Source organism: Cariama cristata, unplaced genomic scaffold, assembly GCF_000690535.1.
Source record: "Cariama cristata isolate BGI_N322 unplaced genomic scaffold, ASM69053v1 scaffold5490, whole genome shotgun sequence".
NCBI classification, from domain to species: domain Eukaryota; kingdom Metazoa; phylum Chordata; class Aves; order Cariamiformes; family Cariamidae; genus Cariama; species Cariama cristata.
The window spans coordinates 20,492-36,785 of record NW_009596248.1 but is presented as its reverse complement, the minus strand read 5'-3'; the positions used below and the strand labels follow the sequence as shown (position 1 = coordinate 36,785).

Here is a 16,294-nt window from a genome sequence, read left to right as displayed (position 1 = left end):
TCTCTGTGGTAATATTATGGTTCTGTGGATTCTTTTTCAGACACAAAAATTCTCTAATGAGAGGTAGCTGAAAAATGGAGCCCTGAAACAATGACCATGTAATACTTTTTCATCGAAGCTTGTCCATATTTTAGGTTCACTGAACGACTATTTGAAGGAACGCTGACTCTAATTCCATCCCTAATTCATGCATACCTCCTTATGTACCACCCCAACAGTAATCTTTTGTTGTACAAGTCAAAGAAAGATAATGTCACACTTCAGGTAGTGAGGTAAGTTGAAGAAGTTTCTCTTAAATGAATATTTTGACTTTGGAGGGGGGCTTGCCTGGCTAGACTTGCACAGAAGCAGTAAACAATGTCTAATGCAGGTAATATGCCAATATTTTTATACTGTACGGAGTGTTTAAATACTTAAATATTTATATATGCAATTACAAGCAAATAGGGTCCATAGGAGCTTACTTATACGTAGCAGGCAGAACATTTTCAACACTTTGCTCTGCTTCCTTGTTTACTTATTTATATTCAGACAAAGGAAGTGGTAAGGCTGACTAGCTGACAATTTTTCTGAGAAGAGAGCATTTTCTTTTAGAGGAAGCAGTACCTCTCTTGGATGTCTTAACAACGTAGTTCTAAATTAAAAAAACGAAAGGTCTTAAACAGAAGAAGCTGAGTATTAGGCAAGGAATTACTGGACACGCTGGAGGTGGTCACACAGAGGGAATACATGGCTGTTTCTTCAATTGTACTGCTATGAGCGTTCTCTAACAGCCCAGAGGAGAAAACTTACAATGGATTTGAGAAACATTCCTTACCGTTCAGACGTGGTTACATGGAACCCAGATGACTTAGCAGAATATTTTAGGACGGTAAGTTTAACTGTGTTTTGTCTTTGTATGACGGAGGAGCAAACTACTTGTAACATTGTTTGTGCTAAATTTACATATTTTTATAATGGCCAAAGCTTGCTGCAAAAGTAAAACCAAAACCACTGACAATTAAGAAGCTGAACTAAACTGGCCAGTAAAATCTATAAATGAATCTTGAAAGTGTGTTTTAAATAGGGTGTAACAGAAACTCATGGCTTTTCAGAGAAAATATGCACCTTACTACAACAATTGTTGATGTAACATATATTAAGAGCTGTAGAAGGCATTAGTGTGTGAAGATTACAAGTTTTCTAGGTCTTCTTCAATGATTTTCAGAAGAGGGTTTTTTTTTTTTTTCAAATTGCTCTGTGTTCACAAACGGGGCTCTGAATGTCTTTGCTAATCACATCCATGAGAAGGCAGCCAGGAACTTAATGGTTGTGGCTACATGGACTCCTAATTTTTTGAGGCTCAGTTGGAAAAACCTTTCAACTTTGGGTTTGATTTCCCTATTCTAAAACTTCTTGGGCAAAACTCATGGCTAAAGATTACTAGCCACCCCTTTTTCCTGTCACTGTTACTTTTTCTGACATTACCTTCTGTGACTAGCTAGGAACTTCTGTTTCTTTTGAGATCTTTTTCACTTGTGATGATCTATAAATGTCATTTTATAATGCAGAGGAGTTTCCACACTTTGAAAGGCAATACAGGAATTCACTGCCAATATACAGACTCTGCACAGCAATGCTGACACCTTTGTAATTGCCCAGGAATGTGTAACTGAGCCAATTTTACTGAAATCTCATTTTTGTGTGTTCTCTGTAAATTGTTCACTTTTCAGTTCACATCAGAGATAGTATAGTGCCTGCTTCTGAATACCCCTTGCAACTGAATACATTCCTCCCAAAGTCCAAAGTCCAAAACTGCCAGCCTGGAGTTTAACATTCAGATCAATCAGAAGATTTGGGAAGATTTTCAAGTAATGCCAGCATAGCTGGTTAATTTTCAAGTGAGCTGTCAGACTAGACTTGTAAAACCTGGAACAGTTTGGGCTTAATTTTGAAATCATGCAAAATTCATTGTTTCAACAGCTCCTATAACTCTACGAGAGTTTTATTTGGGGAGTTGAGGCAAATTTGACACTAGAATGCAAAACTACCTGATAAAGACAAAGCAGATCAAACACAAAGTCTATGTCTTCCAAATCTCCAGAGAAGTGAAACTGCCAACTACTTACAAACCCCTAATTTTAGGGCGCAGGGGTTAGTGGCACAGGAAAATGAAACAAAGAATTGGAGATGGAACAGATGAGATCATTATCAACAGATAACTTCAAACAAATATGAAAAACATTGCAACACTGGTGCGTGGTAGTTTGGATCACTGTTTCCAAGAGACTGAGAAGGGAAATGGCTTCCTGAAAGAGCTGATAATGATATTCTTAACAGTGATAAAAGGATTAACTGTAAGCTCTATCAGAACTGAATGGCCCCAGTTACAGTAATTTTGGAGTAGCCCCCCTCTACTGATCCAGATACCCCCCAGGACAGAGATAATCCTGGCATTCCACTTTTAGGGAGGTGAATTTTGGGAAGCAAAAGCTGCTTAAAGTCATCTATGAAATCTGTGTAAGATGATAATGTCAGCCTACGTCAGCCAGCTCTGAGCAACTGCCAGAAGTGACCAGATCTTATCCCCAGATAAACTCATACAATTTCCCTCATATGTATCATTAAAGGGTCGAATGTTATACCTTAGGAATGCTTTATTTGCATCTGACTAATATAGTTTGCCTGCAGCCATATGTTCAAAGTCCAAGACTCAAGTCCAAGAGGGATAAGCAATTTTTTTCCTCCTGAACTGAGATAATTGTGGCATGATTTTCAAAGGACAAACACATTCAAATCTTCTCTCACCTGAAGTGATTGGTCATGACACAGGGCAGTGAAAAGATTTTCATCAATTCATTGTTAGCTTACACCTTCGTATTGGCAAAATTCAGCCAGCATAACATCAGTAATTTATGTGACAATACTGTGACGTATTACTGGCACAAATAAAGGCCTCAGTTTCTGTCAAATAAGAATTCTTCATACTTATCAGTGATAACATCTAATTGATGATTCTAGGTGTGTTGACTTAAAGCCTGTGTTAACTTAAAGCCTATTTTAACTTAAACCATGTATTCAAAATAGGGAAGGACCAATAAAGTACGAAACCTTCAAATAATTTCTAAAGACTTTAAATTTTTTTAGAAAAAGCAAAGATGTTCGTATTTATGACATCCCGAGGGTTATTTTTAATAGCTAAACAGTATTTTTCAATTACTTTCAGAATGAGATTAGGTCTCAGTCACACTGATGTGTTCTACCAAATATAGCAGTTGCTCACTGCTGCATACAGACCTGTGCTGGTAGCGTCATGATAGCACTCACTACATGAAAGAAACATTATTTACAGGTTTAAGTTGTCAGTCTGCACAAAAGTCTTAATCTGTGTCCTAAAATATTTAGCAGAATTAGGTCTGTTTCTGCATATGAGTAACTGAAGGTGGCTCCTAAAAATACCCTCTCAGATGCTCAGATGTTTTCAGGATCTGTTCTCATATAACACCAAGTTACAACATTACTCCTTAGAATGAATAAATAGAGTAGAACTAAGAAAGGACATAATGGTCTCTGTAAGATGTTCTCTGCTTTAGGGGAACTCTCCCAGCAGCACTGGATGGTTTGTCTGCATAACTTTCACTAACTAGTTTCAGGCAAGCCCAGAGCCATTCTTCTGTCTTGAAGGTTCCGAAAAGTCACTTTGTCGGCCTATGCTTTGGGTTCCTTCTGGTATGGACTTGAACAACTTGAAACAGAATAAATGCATTCTAGCCAGATCAAAAATATAAGCTGTGTTCTCACATTATGCTATAACTGTTCAAGTAAGACACCCTTAAGATAGCCACAAGACACCCACTGCCCACTGGAAATATTTGAGTCTTGTCTTGCTATATGTGGCTAGTTTTTAGGCTTTTTGTTTTCTCTAAGTCCCCCAAATCACTGTTAAATTTTTGCCTGGTAGGACCAGGAGCTTTCTTTTCTTATGTACATGATCAGCTTCTAAAATGCATGTCCTTGTCCTAGACGCTACTGTAAACCATAATATTGTGGAAAAGTTCTCCAATAACTATAGATAATTTCCAGGATTAACAAGTGACATTTCCATCCAGAAGAGGAAACTTTTTGATCACAATAATGAATTCAGCAACTGGGATCAGGGCTTCAGTGTCCCAAGATAATAAAATTTTTGCTGTACTTCCTGTTTTCTGCTGCTGTTCATCCCACTCAGTACCACAACTATCCATTTTCCAAATATTTCTTTGGGCCACGCGACTGTGAGGTAGTTTTTAACTGTGAGGAATTATATGTTCCCAACTGGATGAAAATCCTCAGGTCCACTGAAGAATCTTTGTCTTAAATCCGTGTTTGCAGAACAAAATGAGCCATTCAGACGGGTTCTAGCATAGAAAAGGGTAACTTGAAGCATCTAGTCAAAGCTAGCTGTATGTCTAAGTGTCTTAATCCATTCTTATAATTAAGAGTGCAATAATCATCTTCTTTTCATTGACAGTTAAAGTATAAGGACTGTGAGAAAGTTGTGAGAAAGCACAGCATAAATGGACAAAGGTTTTTGGTAAGTAGAGCTGTAAAAGTCCTTCCTGTAAAATTCCAATCAAATAATTGTTTCGACTCCTTACTTTGCATTGGCAGATGCAAAGTACTTAGTTTGCAGATGGTTACTGAAGTATAAATATGAGAAGTAAATGCCTTTGCTAAAATCAGCCAGACATCTTGCTTTAAATATGGAATGCTGGGAACCCAAGCATGCTGTTTAATATCCATATACTTTAGCATTTTTTAAACTGACAGGGAAGTTATAAAACCACAGTCTTATCTTGAATTCATCTCTTCCTTTATGGGAAATGCTTGTTTTCAAACGCTATCTACAGAAAACTTACATTTATGAATTGTCCTCTCCTACTAAAGAAGACACAGACCTGGTCAGAATGACTGGCCTTCTATTGTAAGCACTATTTCATACCTCTGTAGTTAAAATTAGATTTCTTCTGCAGCAATACCCAAAATCAATGAACTTTAAGAGCACCAAATCTAGTAAGCAATGTTCCAGTGGGTTTAAGTCAACATTGCTCCAGGCTTTACCAACAGCTTGGCTTAACTTTAGAAAAGCTGATAATTTCCACTGACAGAGCTGCTGTTTTCAGATTTTAAATACGCATTCATGAAGATGTGTAAGAGCTTTTATTATTACTTCATTTTACTTCTATTTTATTTTATTTCCAAATATTAACTATTCTGTTTTCCCAAAAAGTAGTAATTTTGATCATCTGTATAATTAGTTTTAGTGGGGAAATCTATGCATGACTATTCTAAAGCCTTCTTATTTTTTATTTACTTGTCCTAATGTATCAAGCTTTTTGACATTTCATTGAAATGCGACATAAAAATTTTCAAACACTTTTTGTAGGAACAGGATATTACACCTCCCTCCTACTGGGTGGAGTCAGAATTATTCAGATGTGTGTCATATGATTTATCCTACTAACCCCTAAGAGATTCTCCTTAGCTCAAGCCCTAGGGACCTGTGGCTAGAGTGGAAGTTCTGGCTCTGGAAGCGTTATGAAATTTGGGAAGTTTGTGAGGTACAAATAACAAGAGCAATAACTGTGTGATTTCTAACCGAATTTTGTAATTTTTTATTATTGCCAGCGTGTTTCTGTAAATACATAGCTCAGAGTGCTGCGTTTCTTCAGAGGCATCCCAATAGATTCAAAGGGTGCTTTTCTATTAAGTATGCAAGCAGCTGCTCACGTCTGCTGAGGTTTTTTTAGGCTTTTGACCTACTTATCGATTGTGTAATACAAAAAAGGTTCACCTGTTAAACAGAACAACAAAAGCAGACTTTAAGTAGAATATTCTAGAGTACAGTGCAATTCTGAAAAAAAAAATGCTTCTCTGTATGAATGTTTTTTCTAAGAAATATCTTTTTACCTTTTGTAAGTTATTGGAAACTGCCAATTTACGTTTGCACAGTAGAAACTGCTAAGACTGGGTGTTTGCAGGCTTTATATCTGTTCTCCAATCTATATGGTAAACCTGACTGTAAAAATATTGCTGTCTTATTCATCAGAATAACATCCTAGTTTCAAAGTCACATTTCTGTATCTGCTGGCTATCACAAGGAAAGTCCAGTTGAGATGTAGTAGGAATAAAAGCAGAGGGATTCCATGTAACTTATTCTAATAAAATTCTCTAATATTTAAAACAGCAACATGGCTCTTTATGAGAGTTTAAACCCATAATATTTGACATGTTTATTGCCAGAGTAGAATTCCAGAGAGAAGCTTAAAAAGTCTTTAGAAAAAAATTACAATTCTTCAGTAAATCCTGCAGGACATTTCCATAAAGGGAGTATATTTTTTCTGTGTTTTACTCCTGTGAGTACTCCCAGAGGCAAAATAGTGCTGGAAAACAGAGCTGTTCTGTCCTGAAAATCATTGATAGCATTGTGAACCAATGTGTGTTGACTCTCTCTGCAGGAGCATCAGTGAAGCTCTGCAGACTTAGCACATCTCAGCTCAGATCAGGATAATCTGCAATCTAATTGCTATATTATGGTTGAAGGGGGAAGATGCTCCCCTCCTCATCCCAGTTTTAGAAAGATTTTTGTTAGGCTGCCAAGACTGCTCTTAAGTCCAAGGAGTTTTCCAGCTACATCTCCACTAGAACATGTGATTTTGTGTATACTATGATGTTACAGATAAGGTTCTTAGCACAAAACTCCAGCAAATGGTGCTCTATTTTAAAATTTACAGTGCTACCCTGAAAATTTGCAATCATGCACAGTTTTGCTTGATTTCCCTATCAAATATGTCGGAATTCAATATGTCTAGCGTCTGAAGTCACTTAAATACCATATTTTTTAGCTGTACTAAAAAGATGTGAAGCAAAATAGCAAAAAAGCAGAATCTATGGTAGTTTACCTTCCCTACCAGGAACAGCCCTTCACAAAGGGCGTTTCATTGCACATTGCCTTAAAACTACAAGTGTTTAAAAAAGCACTTGAAATATTCTGTCCTTTTATATTTACCATGAGAAGCATAATTCCAAAATTGCCAGGAAGAATGCCACTGATGATGATTTCAAGTAGACCATGCATGTTCTGTTGAGCTCGCACCTGTAATCTGCAGTGCGGGATGTTACCAGGATGTAGCTCTCTATTAATTGTTTGACACTGTCCGCTGACATGAATCATACTATCTCAAGACTTCTTTAATAATAAATATGTAAAGGATATGTTTTCCTGTATGCTAGGTCATGACAATGTACAATGAAAAGCAATATCCAGAAAGCAAGAGAATGAAAACAGGAAAAAGAAAAATAGAAGATTTAAAAATAGTTCTGGATTTTTTTGGTTCAGTATCTGTTCATCTGCTTTAGCTTAAGTATCTCTGACAATCTCTAGGGAGAAAGCTGTTGCAGAAGAGGGTTTTATTGCCAGTCCTTTTAAGAAGCAGAGCAGGGATGGATTTTAACCTTGCCTGTAAGTCAATGTGACAATATAACACCAATAAAGAACTAGATTAGAACCCAAATCAGAAAAGCAAATTACTTGGCTTTAACTTTGCACAGAGTGCCATTAATTTGAAGTTACTCCTGGAAGAATGGCTCATCTGCTGGGAAACAAACAAATTTACCCAACTCTTATCTGGAAAGAGCTGGTTTAAGGTTTTACTTTTCCTTACAGATCTTTTTAACAAGCTATCATTAAAACATTCTAGCTACAGAAATACTTCTGTTTGAAGTTAGGTGTGATTATCTTGTTGAAGTTCACTGTGTGTAAAGAAACACACATGATGTTTATTAACCTCCTAGCTAGTTTAATACAACTGGCAGCAACATAAAGTAATAACCATCATCCAGCAAATCAGAAAAAATACAGAGAGGATTTTTTATGAAAATGGGTTCACTTCTCTTACGAGCTATGGGATGGGCAGGCGGTTATCTTGCATTGCTTTTCTATGCATTTTACATTCCTATCAGTTGACATTTCATGCCACCTTTTTGAATATGCAGACTTCTGTAAGTCGCAGGGTGTTCCGTGGACAATTTTGTGATATATATCATGTGTTTCCTTTTCAGAACATGTCTGAAAATGATATTCAGAAATTTCCCAAACTCAGAGTGCCGTAAGTAAAGCCAAACCAATTTAATATTAGAAATTATCTTAGCTAGTCTGCAGTGAAAACTCATAGGAAACATCAGGCAAAGGATTTGCAAGTGATTAGTTAGAGACTAGTTTATTGCTGGGTACTGAGAGAAAAAGAAGAATGTTCCAAAATAAAAGGAGTATTGTCATGACTGCTCAAGCACAGTGATACAATATAAAAAAATTGTCTGGGGGATGTTCAAAAGAACTCATCCATAAATTCTTTGACTGTCAGCAGCTACACAAATGTTAAACTTTTTTGCAAGTCTTACCTTCGAAGCATGATTTAACTCTTCACTACTTAACTGTTGACTTTAACACAAAGGAAAAAAGATGTCATGTAGGTACACAACAGTTGAGGAGTTCAAGTGATTTTTCATCATGTTCTTTTCCTTTAGGAAGGCATTAAAGAGAAATCAGTCTGGAACATTTGATTCAGTGTTAAATAGCTTTCCTTAGCTCCTGTGGATTAGGCCTTGAAAAAGTTTCGAATTTATCTGAATAGCTTTCATAATTTCATAGAAGTTACTAAATGAAGTACAATAATCTCATTGAGTCAATACTGAGTAACAGAGAAATTAGCTACTTCTAATATTTCATGGTGAAAAACAAAGGATTTTATTTTGCTATGAGTTCTGTGGTACATGTTTAAGCTGGAAGTTAGAAGGTTCCTAACCATGATACACATGGAACTCTTCATGGTCTTGTAAACAAAGTAAGGAGGAAAAAAAAAAAAAAAAGAAAAAAGAAAGGAACTCCAGTTATTCCAACATGGTTGTTTCTTTGTTGCTCATCTCCCAGTTCCAGACTCACTCCCTCTATGCATATCTTGATTTTGCTACAGGAGGTGCAATCTGCTTCACCCTTTCTGATGCATCACAACTTGTGTAAGGTGTAAGATGTTTTGGTGAAGATAAGAATACTGAAAAATTTTGAAATACCTGTGTGGTTTGTTACATTCATGCGTTCGTGGGTAAGATGGGGGCTAGATCTGAGGGCAGGAGGATACCTCTGTTTGGATCAGATACGCAAGGACTTGAACTTGAAAGCCTTGGACATGACATGTTTCTTAAGGTTGTATCTAACTAGTCACACAATAAATTTACTGATAATAGGGATTGCTGGTGTATGATGTGTTAGTAAGGGGGCCCAGACGCTATAAAAAATAGATGTCCCGATGTCTCAGCATTTCTGAACTTACTATAAATTAAAAGCAACATTTAACTATGGTTACTGAGACTGAGGGACCAGAGTTACACCAGATTGTATGTGAAAAACTATCTTACCATACTGTAAAATACATTGGTTGTAATTCTCTGATAACTTGTCCCTCCTTAACAGACCTTGGCAAAATTGCCTTGTGTTCTCCTTGTTTGAACTGCTAATTTTGAGAACTTTTGGTGATTTCCTTTCAAATTTATGAGTCAAAAGTGGTCAGTGGAAGGTCTGATAAACACACACATACAAGAGATATTAATATCATAGGTGAATAGTTAAAATGAAATCTAACAATGTGGAGTGGCTCCTATCTTCTTGTCTAATCTATTGATATCTCAAAAATGTTTTGAAAATTCAATTTTCACAGTCCACTTACCTTGTAACATCCTAGCAGAAAGTGAACAGCCTTTTCTACTCAGATCTTTTGGGTTTCTCAACAAGAAGAGAACTTGAAATCTAGAGCTTTAAAAGAAGAGTGAAGCTTGGCGCACAACTTGAGGAACTGCATAAATAAGTAAATTAATAAACAGGGAAACAATTCACTAGAATATTGTGAATATACATGGAAAAATGTTGGTGTGATGTGGGGTACTCCATGTAATGCCACTGTTTAAAACAAGAATTTAGAGCTTTAATAGGAAAGAGAACTGGTTGCCATGTAAAAAAAAAAAACAACTAAAAAAAAACCCTAACAGAATAAAATGAATGGGTAGAAGAACCTGTCATTTTCTTTAACATTAATTTAATTACTTCAGAATCTCCATGCTTTCACCAAAACAGAAAGCGCTTGCTCTTGACTTCTACTAGAACACATTTACGCCTTACTTTTATGTCATAATCCAAACCTCACCTAGTAGGAAGAGTTTTTCTACAAGCTGAAATACACATTAGCATAGTGTAGTTACAGTACCTGATACTCAACACCAGTGCTAAAATCTGAGCATATTCTGTAAAAATGCGTAATACAAATGGCAAGTGTCACACTTACAGCATCGGCTGGTGGAATGAATAAAAAGTACACCTACAAGAGAGATTGTTCTCCACTAACTTTAGCAGGGTTTTGCTGACCTACATGTACTGAGAACAAAATCTAGCACTTGCAACTATACAAGATTTGCAAACCACAGCCTACATCCACACAGACCTCTTGAGCTGGGTTTGTGGTTCTACTAAATATATATATTTGAGCAAATCTACTGTTCAAGTTTTAAACGTAACTGTGTCATTACTTGGGGATGATTCTGTGACTTTGACAAGAATCTTTAAGTGTCTAAGTAAGTAACAGTTGTCATTACAAAGTATGATAGGCCATTTCCTAAAACTAATAGCCCCCCAATCTTCTGTTATTATTAATAGAATTATTATTTTGAAAGTTAATCTCCACCAGCCATGCTACAGGTGCACATCTTCATGAATCTTCTTTTGGTTTATTTATTTAATATATCTAATTAGACATAATATAATTAAATTCTATATATAGGATTTAAACACTATTTTGAAAAGTAAAATACTTGATAAAATCTTTAAAACTCTCCATTAAAAGGGCTGAACTTTTTATTGAAAACTTCGCTAAAAATTTACATGTATAAGGGCATCATATAAAAGTGGCTGGTGCATCCAAACAGTCCTTCGAGTTTCATTCTGGCAGCCCGTTTGCAGGCAAAAGTGTTAATGGACAAAAGTCTGCACAGGATTCACTGCGTATGCATAGGCCACACATAGATTTCTTGAGGGATCATAACAAACTCCACAGTCCATTTACCTGAGCAGGGATTCCCATTCTTATTTGCGATCACCACCTAACTTTCTTGTATGCCTGCAAGAGATGCTGAGGTCTCGTACACAAGGTGATCTTCACTGACCTGGTTAAGGAAATCTATCCCACATGTCTATTGGGGCACTATATCTTGTGGAGGATGGAAAATGAAGACTGACTTTGTCATGGAGTATTTCAGAAGATCAAAACCAAAAGTTGTCCTCATCTGTGAGTTATGTGTAAAGCTGTGCCAAACAGAGCATTAGATAGCTGGAAACCCAGATGCCCTCCTTTCCTTGCAGTATCTAGGTTTAAATAAACCTGCAAATTTGAATCTGTTATTCCATTTGGGGCTTCTCTTATAAATAGGAAGTTTTTACTCTCATTCAGAATATTTACATTGATGATGCTGTCACTCTTTTGAACTCTGAGACATCTTGCACTTATGTTGCTATTAAAGCGATCTTAGGGAGAAGTTTAGAAAATTAACTTTGCTTAATGCTATATTTTGATTTAACATGGAGGCCTTTCTTTCATTCCCACTTACTTGCACAGTATAATCAAAGGTGTAGCTCAGGCCCAAGGTCCCAAAGCAAAAGGCAGAGTTCAGCTCCACTCACCACTTCACTTTCACTGTTTCCTTTAGACAAGAGGGAGGTGGAAAAAGCCGCTTGGTCTTTCCCAGTTCTGTGTTGTAGTTGAACTGTTCTGGGTGGACACAGGGAAGAGGGAGTGAAGAGAGCTTCTTTTTTCTGGTTTAAGGCTCCAGTTCAAGAGGCAGCCCTTGGACACATGCTGAGCTTCAAGCAGTTCTTCAAGCTAAACAGAAAATGCCACCACATAGTATTTCTACTTGAATATACAGATTTCTATTTGAAGATACAGAGTATCAGCTTTAAATCACTTGGTAAAAATTTACTTTTAAGAATAATAATCATATCTCAAGAATTTAAGCATAGTTGCCATTCTATGAAAAGATATATGCCTATCTGTTCCAGTGACTTACATAGATCTTCTATGGCACTGATGGATGATCTTTGAAGACCTGATACTGCATGATTACATGTGGTGGAACCCAGTCTCCAGGTTCCAGATGAAGAGTTTTCCCTACTTCACTTGTTCACAGATTTAGTGGAAATCTATGGCCCAGGAGACATTCAGCCATTATCCCAAAATTATCACATTGCCACAGACCTTTAAGGAGCAGCAACATTTGGGCCAAGTAAGCTATTGGCAGGAACATCTAACACATACATTTCCTCCCTTTTCCCACTGAGAAATTAAAATAAATAATTGTGGCATGACCATCATCTTTAGACATTGGGTTATCATCAATGTAGCTGTCATTCTAAGTAACAGATAGCATCATGGTTGACCTAACAATTTGTTCAGTTATTAACAGTTTAGTTCAGTTGCAACCTGTTTTCTTCAAATATAGACTATGCTTAACACTTGGCATTTTTGTAACAATATGAAAAACTGTTAAAAACTGTAGTGTTATGGATTTTGTTGAGCTCATTCATATTACTCTTGTACTTGCTATATCTTATGAAAGAACCATTTAAGTTAATTTAATACCAGTAGGTTAACATACACACCTGAAGCTTCACAAAAAACACACGGCATCCTGAAAGAGTAAGTGGTACGTTGGTGAAACAGGGAAGGGATATGGTTTATTTTATACAGAGCAGACATTGAATATGTGTCTTAAGTGCTAAATGAAACTCGGATCTAATCATGAGGGTGTAATTAACATTTTGGTAGTAAATCTAATGAAACAAAGGTCAAGATGCAGCTTAAGGGACACATGGAGTTTTCTTATTGCTCATTATCACTATTGGCAGTCACAGAGGTCACAAACGTTTATTCTTGTGAATAACAGATGCGAGTCTTGCAAAATATTTTAAAGCATATTCAACAGAATGTGCCTTACTTAATGTGGTCAGAATTAGTAAACAAGGAAAAGCAAAGATCTCATTCAAAATAATGTTAGTGATCGGTTAGTGATTGACCTGAACCATGATCTAAACACTGAAGTTAGTCTTTATCGCTCTTACTGTTTCCTATCTTGAGATAAAACATCCCCAAGTTTTCAGTAAGTCAAGGTACCAATAGAGGCTGTTGATCCCTTTGGCTATGCTCAGTGGCAGGTTGGTGGCAAACTTGAGATCTGAAATTTTCAACCTTGGTCAGAAAGCTTATGGCATATCCCATAGCACTTGTGAAAATTTCCAGTAATAAAAAGAGCATAATTGCACTAAAGTTCATAATTGCATCTGCCAGTTCAAACATGGTAAGTGAGCTGAGTTCTGAATGGGATACACTCAGAGCCTACAAACATGGCAGAGTCTGAAAGTCGTTCTACTTTCAGAAGAGTCAAAGTGCAAACCTAAGAATTAAGAAATCTGTGGTGCCCTTCTCTTTTAAAAGGGTATGCCTTGTGCAGAGCTGAATGTGTGTGCACAGGCGCTCTATCAGCAGGGACGCTAAATGTTGTTGCAAGGTTTAGAAAATAACTGATATTCAGTCAGTTTTGAAGCTAACATAGTAGTATGGCATCTGCCCAACAGACTTTTCTCAAAAGCCAAAACAGAGACTTCATCACCCGCTGTGCTCTTGACAGCGTTCAATATGCGACTGTGCAACTTCCTGGCCCTAGAGGACTTTGCCGTCCATTTCTCTCACCCCTCTCAAGTCCTTTATCCCAATACATGTAGAGTGGATTTGACTCACGACAAACATATCTGCAGTTAGGTGAACAAAAGCCACTTTTGGAGTACTGCTTTGGGGGTTGGTTATGTGGTTTCTTTCTTATTTTCTATTTCCTGCCAGTTTTAAGCTAAGCGTCTGGTGGAGGAGGTAGAAAGAGAAAGAGAAGTCTGAGTAACATTTTCTGCAAGTGCTGTTGCCTTATCCTCTCCTATCACCCACTCCCACAACTCAGAAGGCAGTGTGGTTTTGGTACTTCCTTCCTCACATGGCTACAGACTCTGCTGCTCAGTGCATCAATCTTCTGTAGCAGCCTTGCTTGTAAAGTGTTACCGTTCTAAACTTTGCTTTCCTCTAATAATCTCTCTGAGCCATTGGTTTGAAGCATTTCAAATAAACTTGAAGTAAAGATTAGACACTGTGTTTTAAGCAGCAAATTATTAATTTTTTGGCAGCAAGATAAGATGAACAACTTTTTTCTTTCAGTTTTTCCTCAAAACTCAGTTGGTAGAAATCCTCAGAGCAGCTAGCCCAGGTTTAGTCCAGAAAGCTTCCAAACACTCAGGTCTCATTCATACCCATGGAGGTCTGAACTAAAAGAATTATTAGCTCCCAAACCAGTGATCTTCATTTTACTTCTTTAGCTGAAGATAAACACAATATTATGAAAGATCCTTCCTCTGTCTCTTCTACAGCAGAGAATAAGCTACACGCGAGTTCTGTAATCCACTTCTCGACCAAAGTACTGGTATATGCCGTGCACTCCTCGCCTCGGAATGTTTCCTGATGTTTCACACAGAATTTATTATTCACACAGCAATGTCCTTATCACCTGCAGCAGAAGGAAATTTCTCATGCAGACAAGTGTTGTTTGCATGGGAAAGAGGAAGAGCAAGATGTGTCCTATGACTGTAACTTAACATTTTTCTTGCTTTATACAATTTGCTTGGGTAACAATGTCAGACTTAGACAGCTGTAATCCTTCTTAAATTATTAACATTTGTGCATGTGCTTATTTCAAAAGGGGTAAGTAGGACAATATTTGCTCCAAATCAGGAAAATTGCAAAGTATTTTCTTAAAAAAGAAAATGAAAAAAGAAAAATATTCTTCCTCTGCCTTTCTATTTTCATACTTGGATCCTTGAGTATATATCCTTAACTTCAAATTACCCATCTTTGTCCTTTTCAGACAGCATGATCATACTGATCTGAAATTGCTTCTTCTCTGATACTTGCTGGCAGCCTGATCTGTCCCCATAGCATTTTCTATAATAAAACAAAGCAACCCTATGCCTTGAATTTGTCTTTTAATCTGAATTACAGTAAGGTAAGTATTAGGAAGGTAGCATAGGCAAGAGAAGGGATATTCAAAATAAGAGAAAGTTTTTATCATGGTTCAGGATCAAAAAAAAAGTAAAAAATAAATAAAAATAGCTTAAAAACTTGTCTTCCTCAAGTCCCAGCCCAGAAATGCAGTTAGACATGAAAGAGATGCACAAATGAGGTCATTCGGAAAAATCTAGGGGATTATTGTTGCTGAGTAGCAGAAAAAGACATAAGAAGAAGAAAAACAAAATAGAGTGGTAACTGCCTGGCCATAAACAAAGATTTTACAATACTGGTATAAAGTTTGATTGACTAGATCTAAGATGTATGGAAAAGAATTCTGCACTAATAAACCATAAAGTTAAGATTTTACAGAATTTAGAATGTGAGTCAAACAGACATGTTGAGTTCCTGATTTTTTTCATACTACTTTTATTTCCACAATTATTGTCTCTGATAGACCTGAATAATATAAGCTAGGATTAAAATGGGATATTTTTAACCAGATGTATGTAACCGATTTGCTTTGGTTGTCACAGGACTTTCTTGGTGGGACTTTCCTCAAAAAGCAATAATGAGAATTAAGACTCAGACCATGACTCAACATAAGCTTTCTTTGAAACAAAACCTGTATTTGAGACAAAATAATCATAGAGGCAAACTTCATTACTAGCAGAGCAGTATTCTGTCACTCGCAGTGGACTTACTTCTGTTAATCTCAGCAATGGTTGTCTTGTAACCTCAGACTTCTCAGGAAGTCAGTTAATACAGAAGCTGTCAGTCCCAGCTGTTTGTGCTGGCTATGGATCCCAGCAATATTAGCAGCATAAATGCATGCTCCGGCCCAAAATTCCACTCAAGATTATGTTTCATTGGTTGTTCTTCACCCTACGCATGAGTGATGGCAAACACATCCACTTGGAGAAATCTCTGTAGACATAAAGCTATAGTCTTCATATGTTCCTCGAACATTTCTGCCCTGCAAATGTGTTGTAAGATGGAACTAAATCAACCTTTTCACCTTCTTTGCTGGAGGGATTCTGGATTAGGTATGTCTTGGTTGCAGAGGAAGGGAGACAAAAACAATAGAGAGTAGATACAGGGTACGTTTAATCCCTGCTTTTGCAACCATAAGCTTG

The 16,294-nt window shown here is 36.9% G+C and overlaps 1 protein-coding gene across 1 annotated transcript in view; it reads left to right on the top strand.

Annotated features, from left to right (window-relative positions):
- Window positions 1-793: 793 nt before the first annotated feature.
- Window positions 794-16,294, top strand: part of LCP2 (lymphocyte cytosolic protein 2 (SH2 domain containing leukocyte protein of 76kDa)) — a 31,987-nt gene continuing 16,486 nt past the window's right edge. The window contains exons 1-3 of the mRNA XM_009705082.1: window positions 794-871; window positions 4,490-4,552; window positions 8,080-8,126. Coding sequence (XP_009703384.1) covers window positions 794-871; window positions 4,490-4,552; window positions 8,080-8,126 — 188 coding nt within the window. The remainder of the gene's footprint in view (window positions 872-4,489; window positions 4,553-8,079; window positions 8,127-16,294) is intronic.